General features: G+C 48.8%; 6 protein-coding genes across 6 annotated transcripts; 3 read left to right on the plus strand and 3 right to left on the minus strand.

Annotated features, from left to right (window-relative positions):
- Positions 1–1,063: 1,063 nt before the first annotated feature.
- On the minus strand, positions 1,064–1,858 carry ONS95_006140 (uncharacterized protein; the record flags this gene model as incomplete). The annotated part of the gene is made up of 3 exons (XM_058499584.1): positions 1,064–1,300; positions 1,388–1,453; positions 1,514–1,858. The coding sequence occupies 3 exons, from the start codon at positions 1,856–1,858 to the stop codon at positions 1,064–1,066; spliced, it is 648 nt and encodes a 215-aa protein (XP_058350628.1).
- A 1,280-nt stretch (positions 1,859–3,138) lies between these two features.
- ONS95_006141 (uncharacterized protein) lies at positions 3,139–4,962 on the minus strand (the record flags this gene model as incomplete). The annotated part of the gene is made up of 2 exons (XM_058499585.1): positions 3,139–4,080; positions 4,168–4,962. 2 exons carry the CDS (start codon positions 4,960–4,962, stop codon positions 3,139–3,141), a joined length of 1,737 nt encoding a protein of 578 aa, XP_058350629.1.
- A 118-nt stretch (positions 4,963–5,080) lies between these two features.
- Positions 5,081–5,404, minus strand: ONS95_006142 (uncharacterized protein; the record flags this gene model as incomplete). Its single annotated transcript, XM_058499586.1, has 1 exon — positions 5,081–5,404. The coding sequence occupies one exon, from the start codon at positions 5,402–5,404 to the stop codon at positions 5,081–5,083; it is 324 nt and encodes a 107-aa protein (XP_058350630.1).
- A 2,373-nt stretch (positions 5,405–7,777) lies between these two features.
- On the plus strand, positions 7,778–9,351 carry ONS95_006143 (uncharacterized protein). Its single transcript, XM_058499587.1, has one exon. The coding sequence runs from the start codon at positions 7,843–7,845 to the stop codon at positions 8,932–8,934; it is 1,092 nt and encodes a 363-aa protein (XP_058350631.1). The 5' UTR covers positions 7,778–7,842; the 3' UTR covers positions 8,935–9,351.
- Positions 9,352–9,496: 145 nt separating this feature from the next.
- SRC1 (inner nuclear membrane protein enriched at telomere/subtelomere region) lies at positions 9,497–13,136 on the plus strand. The gene is made up of 2 exons (XM_058499588.1): positions 9,497–11,314; positions 11,427–13,136. The coding sequence occupies exons 1-2, from the start codon at positions 9,813–9,815 to the stop codon at positions 11,560–11,562; spliced, it is 1,638 nt and encodes a 545-aa protein (XP_058350632.1). The 5' UTR covers positions 9,497–9,812; the 3' UTR covers positions 11,563–13,136.
- Positions 13,137–13,782: 646 nt separating this feature from the next.
- ONS95_006145 (uncharacterized protein) lies at positions 13,783–16,003 on the plus strand (the record flags this gene model as incomplete). Its single annotated transcript, XM_058499589.1, has 5 exons — positions 13,783–13,987; positions 14,043–14,149; positions 14,204–14,449; positions 14,510–14,932; positions 14,983–16,003. The coding sequence occupies exons 1-5, from the start codon at positions 13,898–13,900 to the stop codon at positions 16,001–16,003; spliced, it is 1,887 nt and encodes a 628-aa protein (XP_058350633.1). The 5' UTR covers positions 13,783–13,897.
- Between the last annotated feature and the right edge of the window lie 507 nt (positions 16,004–16,510).

Below are 16,510 nucleotides of genomic sequence, written 5' to 3' on the forward strand. Positions count from 1 at the left end.
GCGCAAAATATCCCAGCTGGTGTATTCTGGTCTCCTAACTCTTCAAAACTTAGACTGACTTGTGTTCGAGTCCAGCCCTTGGTAAAGACAACTATGGCTTCGTTGTTGAGTTTCGAGCCACGACCACATGTGAAGATCATGTCTGGATTTATTAGTGCGGACTATTCTTCTAAATTCTCCTGGATTGACGACTGACCACTCAACAAGTGCTGGATCGTGCTCCAGTACGACCTGTTCATCACACCAAGTCTCGGCCCAGCCGATCTTCCATAGGCCGACTTAAGTGTCCCGGAGGAGGAGCTACGGCGACGGGCTAGGGCACTCAGTTATCCTGTGATAAAATTTGCATTTTATTGCGACGCCTGAGTGGCATTGTGCACGAAGTCCTTTTTGGGAATTGGAACAACGGGAGAGGCGATCATGGCGGTTAGCACAACTGAGCAGAATGTATCTGCGGTCATTGAATCGTGAGACGCTGCACTGTATTGTCTGAGGTTTTAATATTGATTTCTTTCTAAAGAAGAGAGCGGAGCCTTTATAAGCCTTCACTGGAAGTGAGTATGCCACACAAGAGACATGCCACCGAATTGATCCACGGCTCTCCTTTACTTACGAGTGACGAATCTCAAGGGCGTCTCGATAAAAATCCGGATAGCCGAAGACGAATATGCGAGTGAAATATGAGAACATCCATATATGGGAACTTCTACAGATCATAAAAAAGTTCTTACTTTAAGCAGAAATCGATGGATTTGTTGAGCATTCATCAGTAACCAGTTTGGCGTTGTGATTCTGAGGAGACTTATTAGGATTATGTTGAAAATTTGAGTAGGATATTCATGGGTCTTCACTCGCAATTTGACTGAATCCAAAAGAAGTCACCTCAATGTCGCACATCTAGCAGCTTGGCGCTGAGAGTTGTCACCCAGCTCAACGGAAACCCTGCGCTTCTATTCAGCAGGCGGGTAATCCTCAAAGTCCCAAAATTGAAACAGCCACCTTGTTCGTCACTGAAAATACCAATGAACAAAACATCCAGCACTCTCGTAAAGACATTAAAGGTCTATTCAGGTGATTCAGGTGACCCACAACAAGGCACCTGATATCCTTTCTGCTGGCACTTCTTACGATCAAGCAGATCGTTTCCTTCATTCACAGCCATCCAAATTCGAACCAAAGGGCCCAGAGGTCCAAAGATTGGATCCGAAGCAGGTATCGGTACGGCTGCAGCGTCTTCTTTCAAAATCTTCACCAGCTGAGGATCTTCGTTCCCAAGTCGCACATCCCAGTGCGGACTTCCCTATCACAGGACCAGCATGAGCAACCTTCCTTGAAAAGAATGATCTTTCAGAAAATGAGACAGAAATTGATCAAAGAGAGGCCTTACCTCGGGATATGCACCTGCATACTTGCAATCCGGCGAAGACTTGATCATGCTGTGAACCATTCCAGCCTAGTATTGCATCAGCTTCCTGCCCCAAACTCCCATCAGAGCTTCGATTTCGTCGCATACGGGTTGCACGAACAAGTCTCCCTTACTCAAGTAGAACTCGTTCCCAACATCTTCATCACGAGGCCCTTTCCCAAGCTTGATCGTTGTGAAGCCCCGAACAAAAGCATATGCTTCAACTGTGTTTGAGTGGTAATGTGGGGTATCGTAACAGCCATAAAATCCATCAACTCGATACCCGTTGCCCTTGAGGATAGCAGCTGTGCCGTCATGATCGTCTGGATCCGGGATGACGCTACGGTAGATGAGTATGGGAAGCTTGGAGTTTGGAACGTACTGCGTTGGTGCTATGTAATGGATTTCTAGTTTCTGGTCCGGAGGTCTTGTCGTTTCGTAGTCGGAACCCATTGTTGCTGTTTACTAAAGACCGGGGATGGAGACGAGCTCTGTCGTAGCAAAAGCCCACTCTTTAAGTTTTTCCTTTTTAATTTTAGCTGATCTGATGCAGATTACGAGTTGTAAGTCCACCAACGTATTTTATTTCAAGGGAAGTGAATAGCATTGAAAAGAAGGGTTGGCGGGAAAACTGCTAGGATCGCTGCGAGGAAACTGGATCAGATCATTACTTTACCCTGCTTTACGACTGTGATAGCTTAAGGTAGAAATGCCAAGCTCCAGATAGCTTCACTGATGAGAAGTGATCTTAAAGCAGCCAGTTGCCAGAAGTGGGGATGCCTCGCGAAAAACATCTCCAGGTAGGAAGGTAAGGTTGGGCTCTACACTCGCTTACCATTCGGGAACGGAGGGGCAGCGAATTATTCGACTCCATCTCCCAATACTCTGAAGACGACCAGAACTGCCGGAACATTCGTGTGATTGAGCTCACCAGTTAATCTATTGTCCAAATTCCGAGCCATGCTATTTGATGCCACGAGGAACGTCACTGCGTCTCTCAGCCAGACTTCCACAGGCATGATCCTTTCCCAGAGCTTCTGTTGGCATTCCCAGCTTTCAAGCGAAACTGCTTATTGTGCCTAACATTTGACTGCTATGCTGAGAAATAACACTAGAGTGCAATGCATATAATTTCATGCTGCAGTTGTTCCACTGTGCGTTCGAGGTATTGGATCCGGTCCTTTTTGCGCTCATGCAGGGCGCGTTGAGACACTCGATCCAACTGCAGTAGGTACTAAACTGATAAGCATCACTTTGTTGGCAGTACTCCTTCAGCTTAGTTCCTTACCGTATCTTCTTATGTATTATGATGCAGAGACAGACGACTCTTCGTTTCTCTCGCTTGCCCACAATTGGTCTTGCCGCAAAATCGGACTTTTGGCTGTGTACAAACTCCAAAGAATAAAAGGATAGGACGGCTGTAACAAGAGCGAGTTGCTCGGGTCACATGAGCGAATCTGCTTGTATGGCATGTTCCAGCGACGTTGGGAACGCAAAAACCGGAATGCAACAGACGTTTTCAAAGACAAAGTTTGAAGAGGGAATGTCAGTTGAGAAGCATGGTTTTGATGGACTCATGGCTAATGAGAGGAGAAGCATACTATCCTAGCGTTTAGCAACTGTATTGTCTGGACACCAGCAGACGATCCTTTAAGAAGCCCACAGGTTTGTTCTGAGCTATGAGTATTACTTATTGCATCACCAGTCCCTCAACAAACATGTCGTAGGTAGTTTTACTTACGAGTAACCTTGACAGTTCTCGCTACGCTTGGCACTCCTGTGCTAGACACAACAAACAGATAATAATGCCCCGGAATTAATATCCCACTGTCATTCGGCAGATTCGCCGTATACACATCCCCAACAACTTTCACATCCGTCAATGGTACCCGTCTTTGATCGCTATTAGTCGAATGGGTCACACTTCCCATTCTTACCAAGACCACCTTCGCCCCTTCACCAGCACCATTCACATCCACAACCAAGGTGTCACCAACTTTCACACTCATCGCTGAAACCTTTTCAATCACTGGTCGAGCAGCCAATCCTCCATCAGCTGTGAATAGATATGGCGGTGAGAATATTTGCCCATCGGCATGATCAACGGCCTTGTTACACTTATCCGTCTTGCTTCCTACCCCACCTCCAACATAACACAATCCTCCGCCACCACTAAACACCGTGCCATCGGCCAGCAAAATCGAAATCGAGTGGTAGTTCCTCGGCACTGCCTTAGGCGCTAAAGTCTTCCAATTCTTCGTCAAAGGATCGAACAATTCCGGATACAGGATCCCATCTGTGTCTGTGAAAACCATTGACTTTCTCTGCCCGCCCGTAACAAGCACACTCCCATCGGGGAGGACAACTGCATTAGCGAAGCCGCGCGGGTATGCCATATCAGGGATACGCTCGATAGTCGACGGCACATTTGGTTCCGTGATGGAGGTGATATGGGAAAGAGCAACAGCTTGACTATTGGTGTAAGACTGGCTGCCTCCTGCCGAGAGAATCTTGCCAGGCTCGTACATCACATTGATGCCGCACATGGCATCGCCCCCTGAGCGGGTGCCAGCTGGTGCGGAAGAGCCGGTACCCTTCGTGTCGAACCAGTTTTGAGCTTTCGAGGGACCGGCTTGGAAGACAGTGCCATTCTTCCAGGCGTAGAGCCAGGCGTGCTAGCGGGGTGTTAGCATTTTCTTCATCATCTGTCCCCTGCCATGTATCTCATGGATAGGATGAGACGGCGAGAGCACAAAACTTACATTATCAGTCCTCCACACACCCTCCCCATCAACAGTCAGCATTTCATCCGTCTTCGCATCCGGAAGTAACGTCCACTCATTAGTCTCCGGATCGTAAATTTCGCCATTCTTCCCACCTCTCTTTCCATTATACGAGCCTCCCAACTCAAAAACGTTCCCTTCACTCGTTGTAACACTTGTCTGATACCCCCTGGGAATCTTCATCTCTGGCCCTTTCGCAAACGTATTCGTCGCTGGATCATACAGACTGACAGCCGCTGCGTCCGAGCCACCACTGATCAACATCCTTCCGTCTTCCAGCGAACTCATGCCCGGACAGAACATGTCATGCTTAGTATTCGCCACCTCACGCTGCGATATTGCTCCAGTATTGAAATTGTAATCCGCGAATTGCGTACGCCCTGAAGAGCCTCCAAAGGCATCAGGTCCCCAAGACGAAAATACAAGCATGCGTGACGAGGATGGGAATTCAGGAACAACATATCCGGCAACGGGGATTACGGGGAAACGTATTAAATTTCCCCATTGTCCCTTAACAGCTGGGTCCGAAGCGAGATCCAGATTTATAACCGAGAAGCGCTTATCCGTGACCCAGATCAAAGTGTTGGTCTCCTCGGGTGCTTTGACGTGACATACCAATCCCGTGCTATCCCAAACGGCTTTCACGCATGTTGGTGTCGCGGAGCAAATCTTCACGCATTCGTCTAGGCTCTTGATGTTCTCGATGATTTTGGCACTCTCGCCTTGGAGATCCGTACCTGGACAGGTAGAATATTCCTTCTGTCCTCCATCCATCACAGAAGTTGCTTGCGTGACGGGACATCTCGAGATATTCTCTCCCTCGGCCAGCTTCTGGTCCTCCACTTTCTCCTGCTGTGCTTCCACTTTACCTAAATCCGCCTTCCGCACAACATCAGACTCCACATTCTTCACCCAAGTCAACTCTCCCACTGCGCCCTTGATATGACAGACCCTCTGAGCGGTTGTATACCGCGTTCGTGCAGGCTGGTGTGGTGTTGCAGGTGCGGACACAGGAGGAGAGGGTGCCGATGTTCCGAAGGATGAGGACTGACGGGCCACTGAAGTCGGTGGAGGGGCAGATATTGAAGCGCTTACCCGAGGGGAAGGTGGTGCTGCTTTCAGTGGTAGTACAGGTTGTCAGTTGTGATTGTGTTGGAGCGGAGTGGGCGAGGGTGAAGAGGAGGGATGTCGCTGGTGCGATTTTGCTGAATTGCATTGTTTCGAGCTTCTAGTGTACTTGTGTGGAAATTTAAATGAATGAAATGGTAATAAAAAAACAATCAACGCTTGAAAATATTCAAATGAATGTATAACGCATGAGTACGGGATATGTTGAATTCGAAATTACTGAATTGACAACAACAGTTGGAGCTCGAGCACCGAAAACGAAAGTAAAGAATGTAAAGGGCCGACAATACGCAAAGAAGAGAGAAATGAAAAGAAAAAGGGAGCTCTTGGGACAAGCAAGAAAGCAAGCAGGAGGAAAGTCATTCAGGCAGCAGGCAGGGACATATATACCAGCTGAGCTCGCATCCTCCCTATCTCTCTACCCATGACACGACAGCACTCAAAAATACGTATCAAACCATCATTGACCCCACTCCCCATTGGAAAACTTACCCTCTCCATCCTCAGCCGCAGGAAATTAACTCCGGGCCAACATCGGCTGCACTTTACAACGGCGATCAGACGTTTGGGCGGACACTTCCCCTTGAAGGGCCACAGTGTATTTCCAAAAGCAGGTTAAGTTAGAGAGAGTGCCAACATACAAACATCCAGCTGTTCAAGCCGAAGTGTTTCCTGTTCGAGAGTGACAGACAGGTGCGAGAGTTAGTGCCAAGCATTCATGTAGATAAGAACACCGTAGCCAAGAGCGTACAGTATTCTCCCAGCGCAATCTGAATTTCAATTCGTGCTGAGATATGCTAGTCCAGACTGAATTTACATTCATCCGACGAAATTTTGTGGTGAGCCTAGTTGTCACCATATAAGGCAGACTCGGAAAACGGGAAGGAAGAACAGAAAGAGATGTGTGTTGGTGGTAAGGAGATGCTGAGGTGAGAGGACCAAGCCGCTTGACATATTAAGCGCATCGCCACCCATGTTGTATGTTTCATTTTTAATTCTTGATCCTGGACGAAAACTGAGATGGAGAGATTGCCGAGAGAGACTATTGAATGAGAAGCTTGGAGGGTTCTGCCAGTGTGCCGGGCGCCGGGGACTTGGACTTGAAGTCCAATACGAATCGGCCGGACTTGTGTAGGGTGTTCTTGCTGTCGGTTTTGGACTTGTTGTCATTCGGTACGAGTATTCGGGAATTCTTTTGGGCCAGTGCCAGAATCTAAGAGAAAGCTGGGGAGTGCAGAATGTATACCTTTGTTACAAGATAAGAATGTGACATACCAGAGGATGCTTTCGCCATACCTGTTCCTTTGTTCTTGAAAAATTTCTGGAGGTCTAGGGTTTAGCAATTGCCTAACAAATAGTATCACAGCCCTCTTTGAAGTGATAGCATGGAGTCTGTCGTCAATCCTACTCCAAATTGCTATTGAGAACCCCGCGGTGAGCCAGAATCATGAGGAAGAGCATTCGCCCTCTACTCTTCCTGGAATCATGTTTTATGAAAGTCGCAGTGTGGCCAGCTGGAATGGGGTATGGTTAAATGCGGCGCAGAGCATATGGCAAATGTCGGGTTTATCCGCATTACCGTTACCATTCAGATATCATGCGTTTAATTCTTTCCGAGCCGCCGCTCAATTGCTGGACTGCAAGTGGACGCCAGATACCCGGAAAAGGAGAAAGAAATAGTCTGATGAACGAGGACATTGTTGCATGTCGTACTCACGCCCAGCCATCTAATCTGGAAAGATCAGTCTCGAACATCGTCTGGGGCTGCCATGTTGTGGAGCGAGTGCATTGTGAGCGTGGGCTGGGGATGGAAATGGCGCTGGTTGTAACGTCTGAGAACTTGGAAGTCCCGGGCGGATTTGTCAACGGGTGATCGCGGAACTCGCTTACAAAATTACCTTAGCGAATTCCGCAAGTACCTCCGTATTATTGGCCCTTCTGTTACCTAGGTAGACGTAGACATCGTTCCCGCGATGTCCATTCTCGGCAACTCCACAACCCGCAGCAGTCACACTTGGTGGCCGCAACCTCTAAGTAATTTCAACACTTTGACAGCCTCGGTCCCGAAAGAGGCGTAATTTACTCCTTTCTGAGTCACCAACAGGAGCGATTGCGACGACAAGTTGCACGGATCAGCCACATACCTTCAAGGTGTGGCAGGTGGTGTGGCGGAAGCGGTGACTGACATGTGGGACTGGACTCGTACGCGCGGCTGTTTGAGCGCCTCCCAAATCAACCACTGAGCACGAATGTGTGCTCTTCAAGTTTTCCGGCGGTTTCCCCTGTGTTCCATTTGCTTGCGTGTTGATGCTGTTGTCTGGTTGCCTTGCTTGCGAACTACAATCTTACGCGTTGCTTTTGTTTGCCTTGTCGGTCTGTAGTTCAGGCTATTTCTTATATAGTTCTTGGTGAGCCCGAGATCCATCTGCTTGTTCCATCATCATATTTCATCTTTTCACAAGACGGATACCGTTTCAGACCCAATCATTCAAAAACATACAAACATACAAACATACAAAATACACCATGGCATACAACAATAATCAACAAATTCCCTTCTGGGACTTTGTGCGAGCATTCGATTTGAGCGGCACTGGTGTTGACCATGCTCATCCAAGTCGGACATTCGAAGGCGAACCGCCATTTGGTCCAGGACCACAGCCAGCTCAAGCAAGCGGCTCTCACCCTCCACCACCCCCACCACCAGGATCATTCCCATGGGGAGGTGTTCACGGCCCTTTTGGCTTTCCAGGTGGGTTCGGACATCATGCATTTGGTGGCCCAGGCGTCCATTGTCGAGGCGGACGTCGAGAACGTCACTGTCGTCGTGACCACTCTGGCGACAGATCCAGATCTCGCGCTGCATCGCCTAGTGGCGAGGAACCTGAAGGTGAAGGACCAGACGGTCCAGCAGGAGAGCACCGGAGACATAGAGGCCATGGCAGACATGGAAGACATGATCATTCTGAAGGTGAGGAAGAGCATGGGCATGACGGCCCCCGACGAGGTCGTGGATTTGGAGGACGAGGAAGAGGACACAGAGGTGGATGGGGACATCACGGTCGCAGAGGATCTCCTGCTTTTGGAGGTCCAGGAGGGATGGGTGCATTCGATTTGAGCGCCCTTCTTAATGCCTTCAACAACCACCCAATCGGACAGCAATCATGGGCACAAATGCTCCGTCAATACGCTCAACAGGCAGGGCTTGCAGGCGACAGCCAACGATCAGGCGAGACTGGCATCCCTGAAGGATTCGAAAACACCTTCACCCCTCCCATCGATGCCTTTTCCACCGAGACGGCATATATCCTACACATTGCTTTGCCAGGAGCAAAAAAGGAAGACGTCGGGGTCAACTATGACTCTGACAAGGGGGAGCTGAATGTCGCTGGTGTGGTATACAGACAAGGCGATGAAGAATTCTTGAAGTCTCTGTCGCAGAGTGAGAGAAAAGTAGGTGTATTCGAGCGCACCATCAAGCTCCCACCTGCGAATGAAGAGAAGGAGGAAGTTAATGGAGATGGCATCACTGCAAAGCTTGAGGATGGCGTTCTAGTCGTCACTGTCCCTAAAGTTGAGAAGGAATGGACTGAGGTCAAGAAAGTTGACATCAACTAAGTGTAGGTGGTCGATAATGGTACGGGTAGGCGTTGGGATCGGACCTGGATTTGATTTTGGATTTTATCTTGGATTTGGACCTCCTTAGCATTTTATCATTTTATTACATCTGGTACCCGAGTCCTCTTAACAGGTCAGAGAAAACAATACAAAAAAATACCATCTGGCAATACCAACACTGCTCCTTTCCATGTGATACAATGGTGACAACTACGAAATGCCATAGGTAGGTAGGGAATATACAAAGGTACTTAGAATAGTAAAATGTTAGTAGTCGCATGGTCCAGGAAACGTGAAGATATTCAGGTACATTTTGCTAGGATTCGAATTAATCAAGGCATGCCTTGCTCGGCCGAACCCAAATACACTCCAGCTTAATTTCCTCGAATGTTGTGGTCTGTGCCAGCCGCAATGGACGTGAAAAGTGTACGGCCTCTCAGACATCGCCACCTGGAGCTCTTGCTCAGCTCGGCTCCCCAGCCCCAATGTAGCTTACGCCACATGTGGCTTGACTAGCAACTTCGGCTATCAGCAGTTGCCTGTTCAACCACACCACTCCACCATCTATTTTCATCAAGACACCACCATAACTTTTTGAAGTCTTCTTCAGGCTCGCCTCCTCTCTGTCTTCCTCTCTCCAATACCAGCTCTGTGTCGCGTACTTTCCCCGCAGCGACCGCCTTTGCTCTGGAACAAAGGTCGCGTGTTTACGATTGATCGGCACATTCTACGTCATTGCGTCCCTTTGCAGCTTCCGCTATAGCTATCCAGTCTTGCACATCCTCAAAGAAGAAAGGAATAAATTTGGCTCCCACCTTCGCGGAATTGCGACGAGGGTGTTCTGGCTTTGAACTCCTTCTGCAAACACAACCACAAAGATGTCAGACACAGATAGCCTGGACTACCTGCAAACGGGATTCGAGCCATCAACATTGACCGTCCCTCGACTACGATCAATCCTCGTCTCTCACGATATTGCATATCCTTCCGGAGCAAAGAAGCCACAGCTCATCGAGATCTTCACCAACGAGGTGCTTCCACAGTCGAAGAAGATTTTATCGGAACGAGCGCGCGCCCGCCGGACAAGCAGAGGGATTACGGATGCGGATTCGCAAGATAGCACGATTGGCGCGGATGAGGATCTGATGCCTCCACCACCGACTCCGCGAGCTCGATCGAGTAGGAAAACTTCGTCGAGATACAAGAGTGAGGAGAGCGAGTCGGATGCTGCTCCAGCCTTGAGAAGTCCGACGAAGAGAACGCCTAGAGCAAGCAGCAGCAAACACGCCAGGGCTTCGGAGTCGGAGACCATGGATGTTGATGGAGCGAGGAAATCAGTCCGGAGGACACGAAAGAGCGAAGCCCCTACACCTGTACCTGTCCCGCCGCCGAAGATGAAAATTGAGGAGTACGACGAGCGACCAAGTACCTCGAGAAGGGAAAGCGCATTCACACACGATAACCCTTTCCAGAGTGGTAGCTCACCTCCATCAGGCTTGAGCAGTGGTGAGAAGAAGCGAAAGAGTTTAGGTGCCACTTCTAGCAAAACACCTCGGAAAAGCTTGTCTGCGACAAGAAGACGCACTGATGGACATCAAGCTGATGCCGACGAAGGAATACACCCACCGACTTCCTCGACGTTCGAGATCCCAGTCAGTACTCTGAATGGGCTAAAAGACGTCGATGACAATGGCGTCGAAGCCAGCGAGGAGTTTACACCTGAAGAGCAGTTGGAACTGGTTCGCGATCGAGCAGTCAATGGACTGAATGCTGTTGGACCTCTCAGACCAAAGCGACATCAACCTCGAGGCTTCACTTTAAAGGGGCCCTTATGGGTCGCTGCGCTCACCATTTTTGGTGGATATTCAGCCTGGTACAGACAAGAAAAGGTGGCTGTGGGCTATTGTGGAGTTGGCAGAGAAGCTACACCCATTATTCCTGTCGGCGTCCAGGTCCCTGATTGGGTCAGAATCCTCGCGGAACCGGAATGCGAGCTATGTCCAAAACATGCATATTGTTCTGAGGCATTGGAGACCCATTGCGAGGCCGACTTTGTGTTGAAGCAACATCCGCTTTCACTGGGTGGTATAATTCCACTTGCACCAACCTGCGAACCAGATGGAGAGAAAGCACGTAGAGTTAAGCTCGTTGCAAGCAGAGTTGTGGATGGCCTGAGAGAGAGAAGAGCGAACTGGGAATGTGGCGATCTGACTAATGATGCTGGGCTCCCAGAGCCTACTGTCGAGATTGATGCAGACGAGTTGAAGAAGGACATAAAGAAACAAGGGAAAAAGGTGAGCGAGGCAGAGTTCGAAGAACTCTGGGCCGCTGCGCTTGGAGATGTTCAGGCGATGGACGAAGTCACCAGTGTTGTTGATGGGTAAGTCAAGAGCTTTCATTCAGATCTCGAATCCTTCATTTGTGTTCGATTGCGGTCCCTTTCACATCTTACTTTCTGCCATACATACATCTGACAAACACCCACTAACCAGGTTCCTCATCGCACCTACAGACACCGCCTCCTCATCAGCAGCACATCCCTCGCTCGCATCCCCCTCTCCTGCAATCTCCGACGAAGCGTCAGACTCACACTGGCAAGATATCGCCTCACGCTTATTAGCCTTCTAAGCCTCGTCGCCGCCGTCTTCTACGTCCGCTCCATCTTCCTCTACCGCTCAGCAGCCAATGCCCAAATCCCCCACCTTGTCTCCCTCACTCTCGACCGCCTCGCCACCCAAGCAGCATTCCACGCTCAAGACAAAGAAGGCGTCCCCGAAAGCTGGATTTCCATCGGCCAACTCCGCGATGACGTCCTTCGTGACGAGCATAGCATCCGCAAGCGCGAAGCCCTGTGGGCGAAAGTCCGCCGTGTCGTTGAGATGAATGCCAATGTGCGAGCCTCCCAACGTGAAGGTCGCAATGGCGTCATTTCGAGAGTATGGGAGTGGATTGGCGCTGTGCCCAGCCTTGAAAACGGCGGTGAGCGTAGACGGAAGAGTGGGAGAGTCAGTTGGGGGGTTTATGATGATAGAAGTAGTCCTGTGAGTGGAAATGATGGCGGTCCACAAATGGTGCAGAGCAAGTGGGAGGAGGCGCGGCCGATCTATTAGCGGGGTTTTACCCGTCTTTTTCTTCGTCGTTCTATTTACTCTACACTTCTTCTCTGGTTCGATCCGGAATTCCTTTTCTTTTGTCGATATTTGCGAAGGCAAGGAATGAACATCGCTTGGTGTATTATCATTATTATTATTACATGCGCTCTTGCATCGATCGCTTCTTGATTTGCACGCGTTAGGGTAGCTTTGGATGGTTCGGATAGGATGGCTGGGAGAGAGGTTTCTGGTTGGTTTAACGGCCGAAACTTATGATGCCTGGTCACTTACTTGGTGGCATGCTCACTTGGCCAGGTGCATAACTTATTGGAATATTAATTTGCCGACCCTGAAACCCTTTCCTCCCTCTTCCTTCCTTTCGCCTCTGATGAGTAGTGTGATGCATCATCCCCTTTGTGCTAAAGTTCAAATGCTGCAAATCTGGCAAGAGAAGGTGTGCAGCTCCTTCTCAGCGTGTCGCTGCTTGTCTTCCTCAGGCGAGCGAAACGGACTAGAATCTGCATACTGAAGGACTAGAAACCTTGGCCCACATGCCATAACTTTTGAGAGAAAGCCAGTCTCGGCGACCGATGGTTAGACAAAGAAGGTATTTCGGATTGACATTCTTGACTGGTGAGGATTCTCTATCGTGACAGTCTTTCGTGAAGGAGGAGTGACTGGCTGTGTTGCCATTTGACACCGGGAGGAGGAGCGGGAGTGGGCATTTGCTTTGCTGGAATATCTTCCTGGTGACAACTAGTAGTTTGATGCCTTGCCAATGACCACCATTTCAGTCTCGCTCCTCAAAATACTATGGGGATGGCTGGTGAGCCATACTCTTCCGCTGGTTTGTAGACCAGACTTTCAAACATGGGATATTCTACAAGTTGAAGATCCTCCAGTGAGCCTTGAGGTCGGAGGTAACTGGTGGAGTAGAATTGAAGACAGGCAATGATCAAGAATCCTAGTATAGAAAATCGTTGACGTCGGTTCGCATTGGCTTGGACTCTCTGACACTGAGGCATGGTGATTCAAACCTGTCTTGGAATGTTTAGAGTATCGAGTAGTTTCTAGAACTTGCGTATAAAGACTCGAATAACAATATTCACCAGTTGTCAAGGTTTTGAATGAGATTTTGTGCTTGACAAGGTAAGGAAATGAATGTGCTGAATTATTTTCATGTGGGAAAGTTAGGAAAGAATAGGCATTATCATGCTAAATTAGATTCTAGGCCAAGTCCAGATCCATACAATTCGTCAGGAATTAAAGTAGGACAATGACGGTCCACATTTCCGTCCCCAACCAGGGAATGTTTTGGTACAGCTAGCTAAGCGAGTCAGATCCTGTCTTGTGATCATGTGTCTGTCTTTACTTTGCTGCACAATAGCTAGGGACGAATTTGTTTGTTGTAAGGCACGAAACAGAGATGTGAGTTCTATCCAGTTATTTGCTGACTCTGGTGCAATACAAGACTCATCTCTGTGTGCGGCCTGTCCGCTGATATACACGTGACATCCAACCCTGGCTTGTGGAGGTAGGTATGTATCGTCTATAAATGACATCGAAAAGACCCAAATATCTACTTTGATTTCCCAAGCTGTATCTTAGACCTTGTTCGAGCTGTCCATCTACTCGCTACTCAGCGATCTCATCTATCAAATAGCGTTGCACGTGATAGGATACATGCAAGACTCGGCTACTGCCGCTGTCGCTTCGCTTCGCGGAAGATTCTTCCCCGCAACGTCACGTACTTCCTACTATCATTATTGAACGTTTATGTATGTTGAAGTCTAGCCCACTCAATCACCGTAATATATGATGATTCAGTACTTCGGACCTCGCAGTGTCCTGGCCACACCTCCTCATACGTCATGTCTCAGTTGCAATCCAACCCCCACCCCCCACTCCACCCTCAATCAGTAAAACGACATCAAGCATGTACTTCTTGTCGGCAAGTCAAGGTCAGTAGTTTCATGCCCTTCGGACTATCCAGGCAGTAGAATTGATCCGACATAGCTTCGCTGCGACAATGCTCAGACATTTCCCGCTGCCTGTACAAGATGCAGGAAGAACAATCTGCAGTGTCGAGTTGACCCGAATTTTCGGCGCATCCGCACCAAACAGTATGTCAACAAAAGAGAAGTCTCTCGTTACTGCAGCTAATAACGGATGTTCAGTCGTCTCAGTGAAGTCACGCAGGAGTTGACCGCACTTCAGAAAAAGCTCGCTGAGAAGTCAAATGACGATAGTCAACAAGGTACATCTACGCGAGGTGAAGATTCAACACAACTAGGCGAGAATGGACAGACAGCATTTAATGAAAATTTTTATTTCATGTCACCTCTACAAGATCTACCTGAGCCTACTCCTTATTTAGGCGATATCGAGCTGGAAGCAGACCAAGTCGTTCGGCTATTTGAGCAGTAAGTCGACCAAAGTCACTCAAGCACACCACGCCGGTCACATGATTGATTAGACCGAAGTTTCCACAAGCATTACTACCGGCACTGTCCAATCTTGAATACCCAAAGTTCTGTAGCAGCACTCTACAATCGAAGTCCCTTCTTGTTCTGGACCATCATCATAATATCATCACGCCATCACCCAACGCTAGGGTTCCTATATGATGTATTGACCGAACCATATCGAAGTCTACTCGAAAAGACGATGATGGCCCCATTGAACGCGCTCGAGCCGATCCAAGGAGGCGTACTACTTTGTGTCTGGCCATTAAATGTTCGGAAGCAGATATACGACCCCAGTTGGAATTACTGCGGGTTGGTCACAAATGCCGCTATCAGAATGGGATTACACCGCTCCGGAGGCTATCGGAGAGACAACATCAGTCCGTTAGAGAGCAGAGCTCAATCGAAGACATGGATGGCATGCTGTTTTCTCAATTATAGGCAAGCCCTGCTACATTTCCAGTGCCAAATATTGGACCTAATTAAGATAGTCATCTGTGGCAGACCGGCGTTTGCCTCTTGCCTGAGGTTCCAAATATGCTCAATAACATCTCAGCCCCACATGCAAAGATGGAAAAGGAATTCCTCATCAAGAATTCTATTCTCAAGCTATACGCCAAAACGACAACCGTTCTCGGAAATCTCAATGAGAACGTCGACTGCGCATTCCTCCAGTACCTCTGCAGAGATCTTGACAATCTGCGAGAAGCAAACAAAGAGATCTGGAACTCGGAGGCAGAGATCATCTTGCTTGGTGCCCAATTGTGCATTTATACGCAACACCTTGAACGAACATCTCGGCGCGACGGATCAGCCCAACGAAAGGTGCTGATTAGTGAGAACGATAGCTCGACTGATGTTCTCGCCAACATCGTCTTTGGCATCGCCTCGCGGCTCATCACGACTTTCACATCCCCAGAATCGGAGATACGACCCTACGTCCCTAAACACTACTTCCAATTACTCCTTTTAGCTTCCACACTGATTTTGAAGCTGAGTGTGGTGTACCCAGTGGTAATTGGTCCAGTGGAAGTCTTAGTGCAGAATCTGATCGCACAAGCTTATCAGAACCTCGACTCGTGGTCTGTGAGAGAGGGAGACGACTTTTACCGTGCTGCGCGGCTGATAGAAGCGCTCGCACAGGCGCAGAAGAAACATCAGCTGAAAATGAAAGAAGCACGTAATGCTTTGGGATCTGGCATCACAGTGCTGCGAGACGCAATTGTCACTCATAGAGCTTTGCGAGGTGAGGATGAGGATGAGGGAATGCTTCAACGTCAAGCTGTTCACGTTAGGGATTTTGGACAGAACGGGAGAGATGGAATACCAATTTCTCCGCATGAGCATTTGGTAGACAGGCCGAGATATCCTGATGGAACGGATTATGTGGATACCAATTCGTGGGAACCTAGGGTGCAGGATGCTTTTACGGACTGGAATCTGCCCTGGGGTTGGGATCCAGTCTGGTCTCAGGACTTTGGTATCAACATGGATGCGAGCATGTTTCTGTAAGGAAAGGGTGTCGGGCTACGAATCCTAAGTTCCAGTTCTAATGCACCTAACATCAACTAAGCCGTAACAATGATGGCTCAAATGGGGCTGGAGCCATTCCTCGACGCCATAGTAACATACCCAGACTTCATCATTGTCATTGTCTGACGCGCATACGATTTAGTTCCACAAGTCGCGTTCAGCATCTTATACGTACTTCAAAGTTCCGGTAACTAAATACACTGCTGCTAACAACCGACGAGTCTACACCGATAAGCAAGATAGTGGAAATGCGAAGCTCTGTGCGCGACTACTGAAGCCAAATTGTCCATAGCTACTGCGTCTCTTGATTGTTCTTTTGATATAAAGCCACTAGATGCTAGGATCGGGGGTAGGCCTTCTCGCGTTGCTACAACTGCGCTTTATGGGATGAGTAGACCCGATATACTGCCTGGTCAAGGAGATCGTCTCGACTCACGAGGAATGAAGTATACACAACTACCAGATGATATCTCGGCACATGTGGAG

The sequence above is a fragment of the Cadophora gregata genome, assembly GCF_030347475.1.
Source record: "Cadophora gregata isolate MNR1 chromosome Unknown scaffold_17, whole genome shotgun sequence".
In the NCBI taxonomy this organism is placed as follows: Eukaryota; Fungi; Ascomycota; class Leotiomycetes; order Helotiales; family Ploettnerulaceae; genus Cadophora; species Cadophora gregata.

Bases quoted from the DNA above. Each gene is read 5' to 3' on its own strand.
- ONS95_006143 (XM_058499587.1), top strand. From the start codon at position 7,843: ATGGCATACAACAATAATCAACAAATTCCCTTCTGGGACTTTGTGCGA.
- SRC1 (XM_058499588.1), top strand. From the start codon at position 9,813: ATGTCAGACACAGATAGCCTGGACTACCTGCAAACGGGATTCGAGCCA. The intron at 11,315-11,426 runs GTAAGTCAAGAG...CCCACTAACCAG, and splicing joins GTCACCAGTGTTGTTGATGG to GTTCCTCATCGCACCTACAG.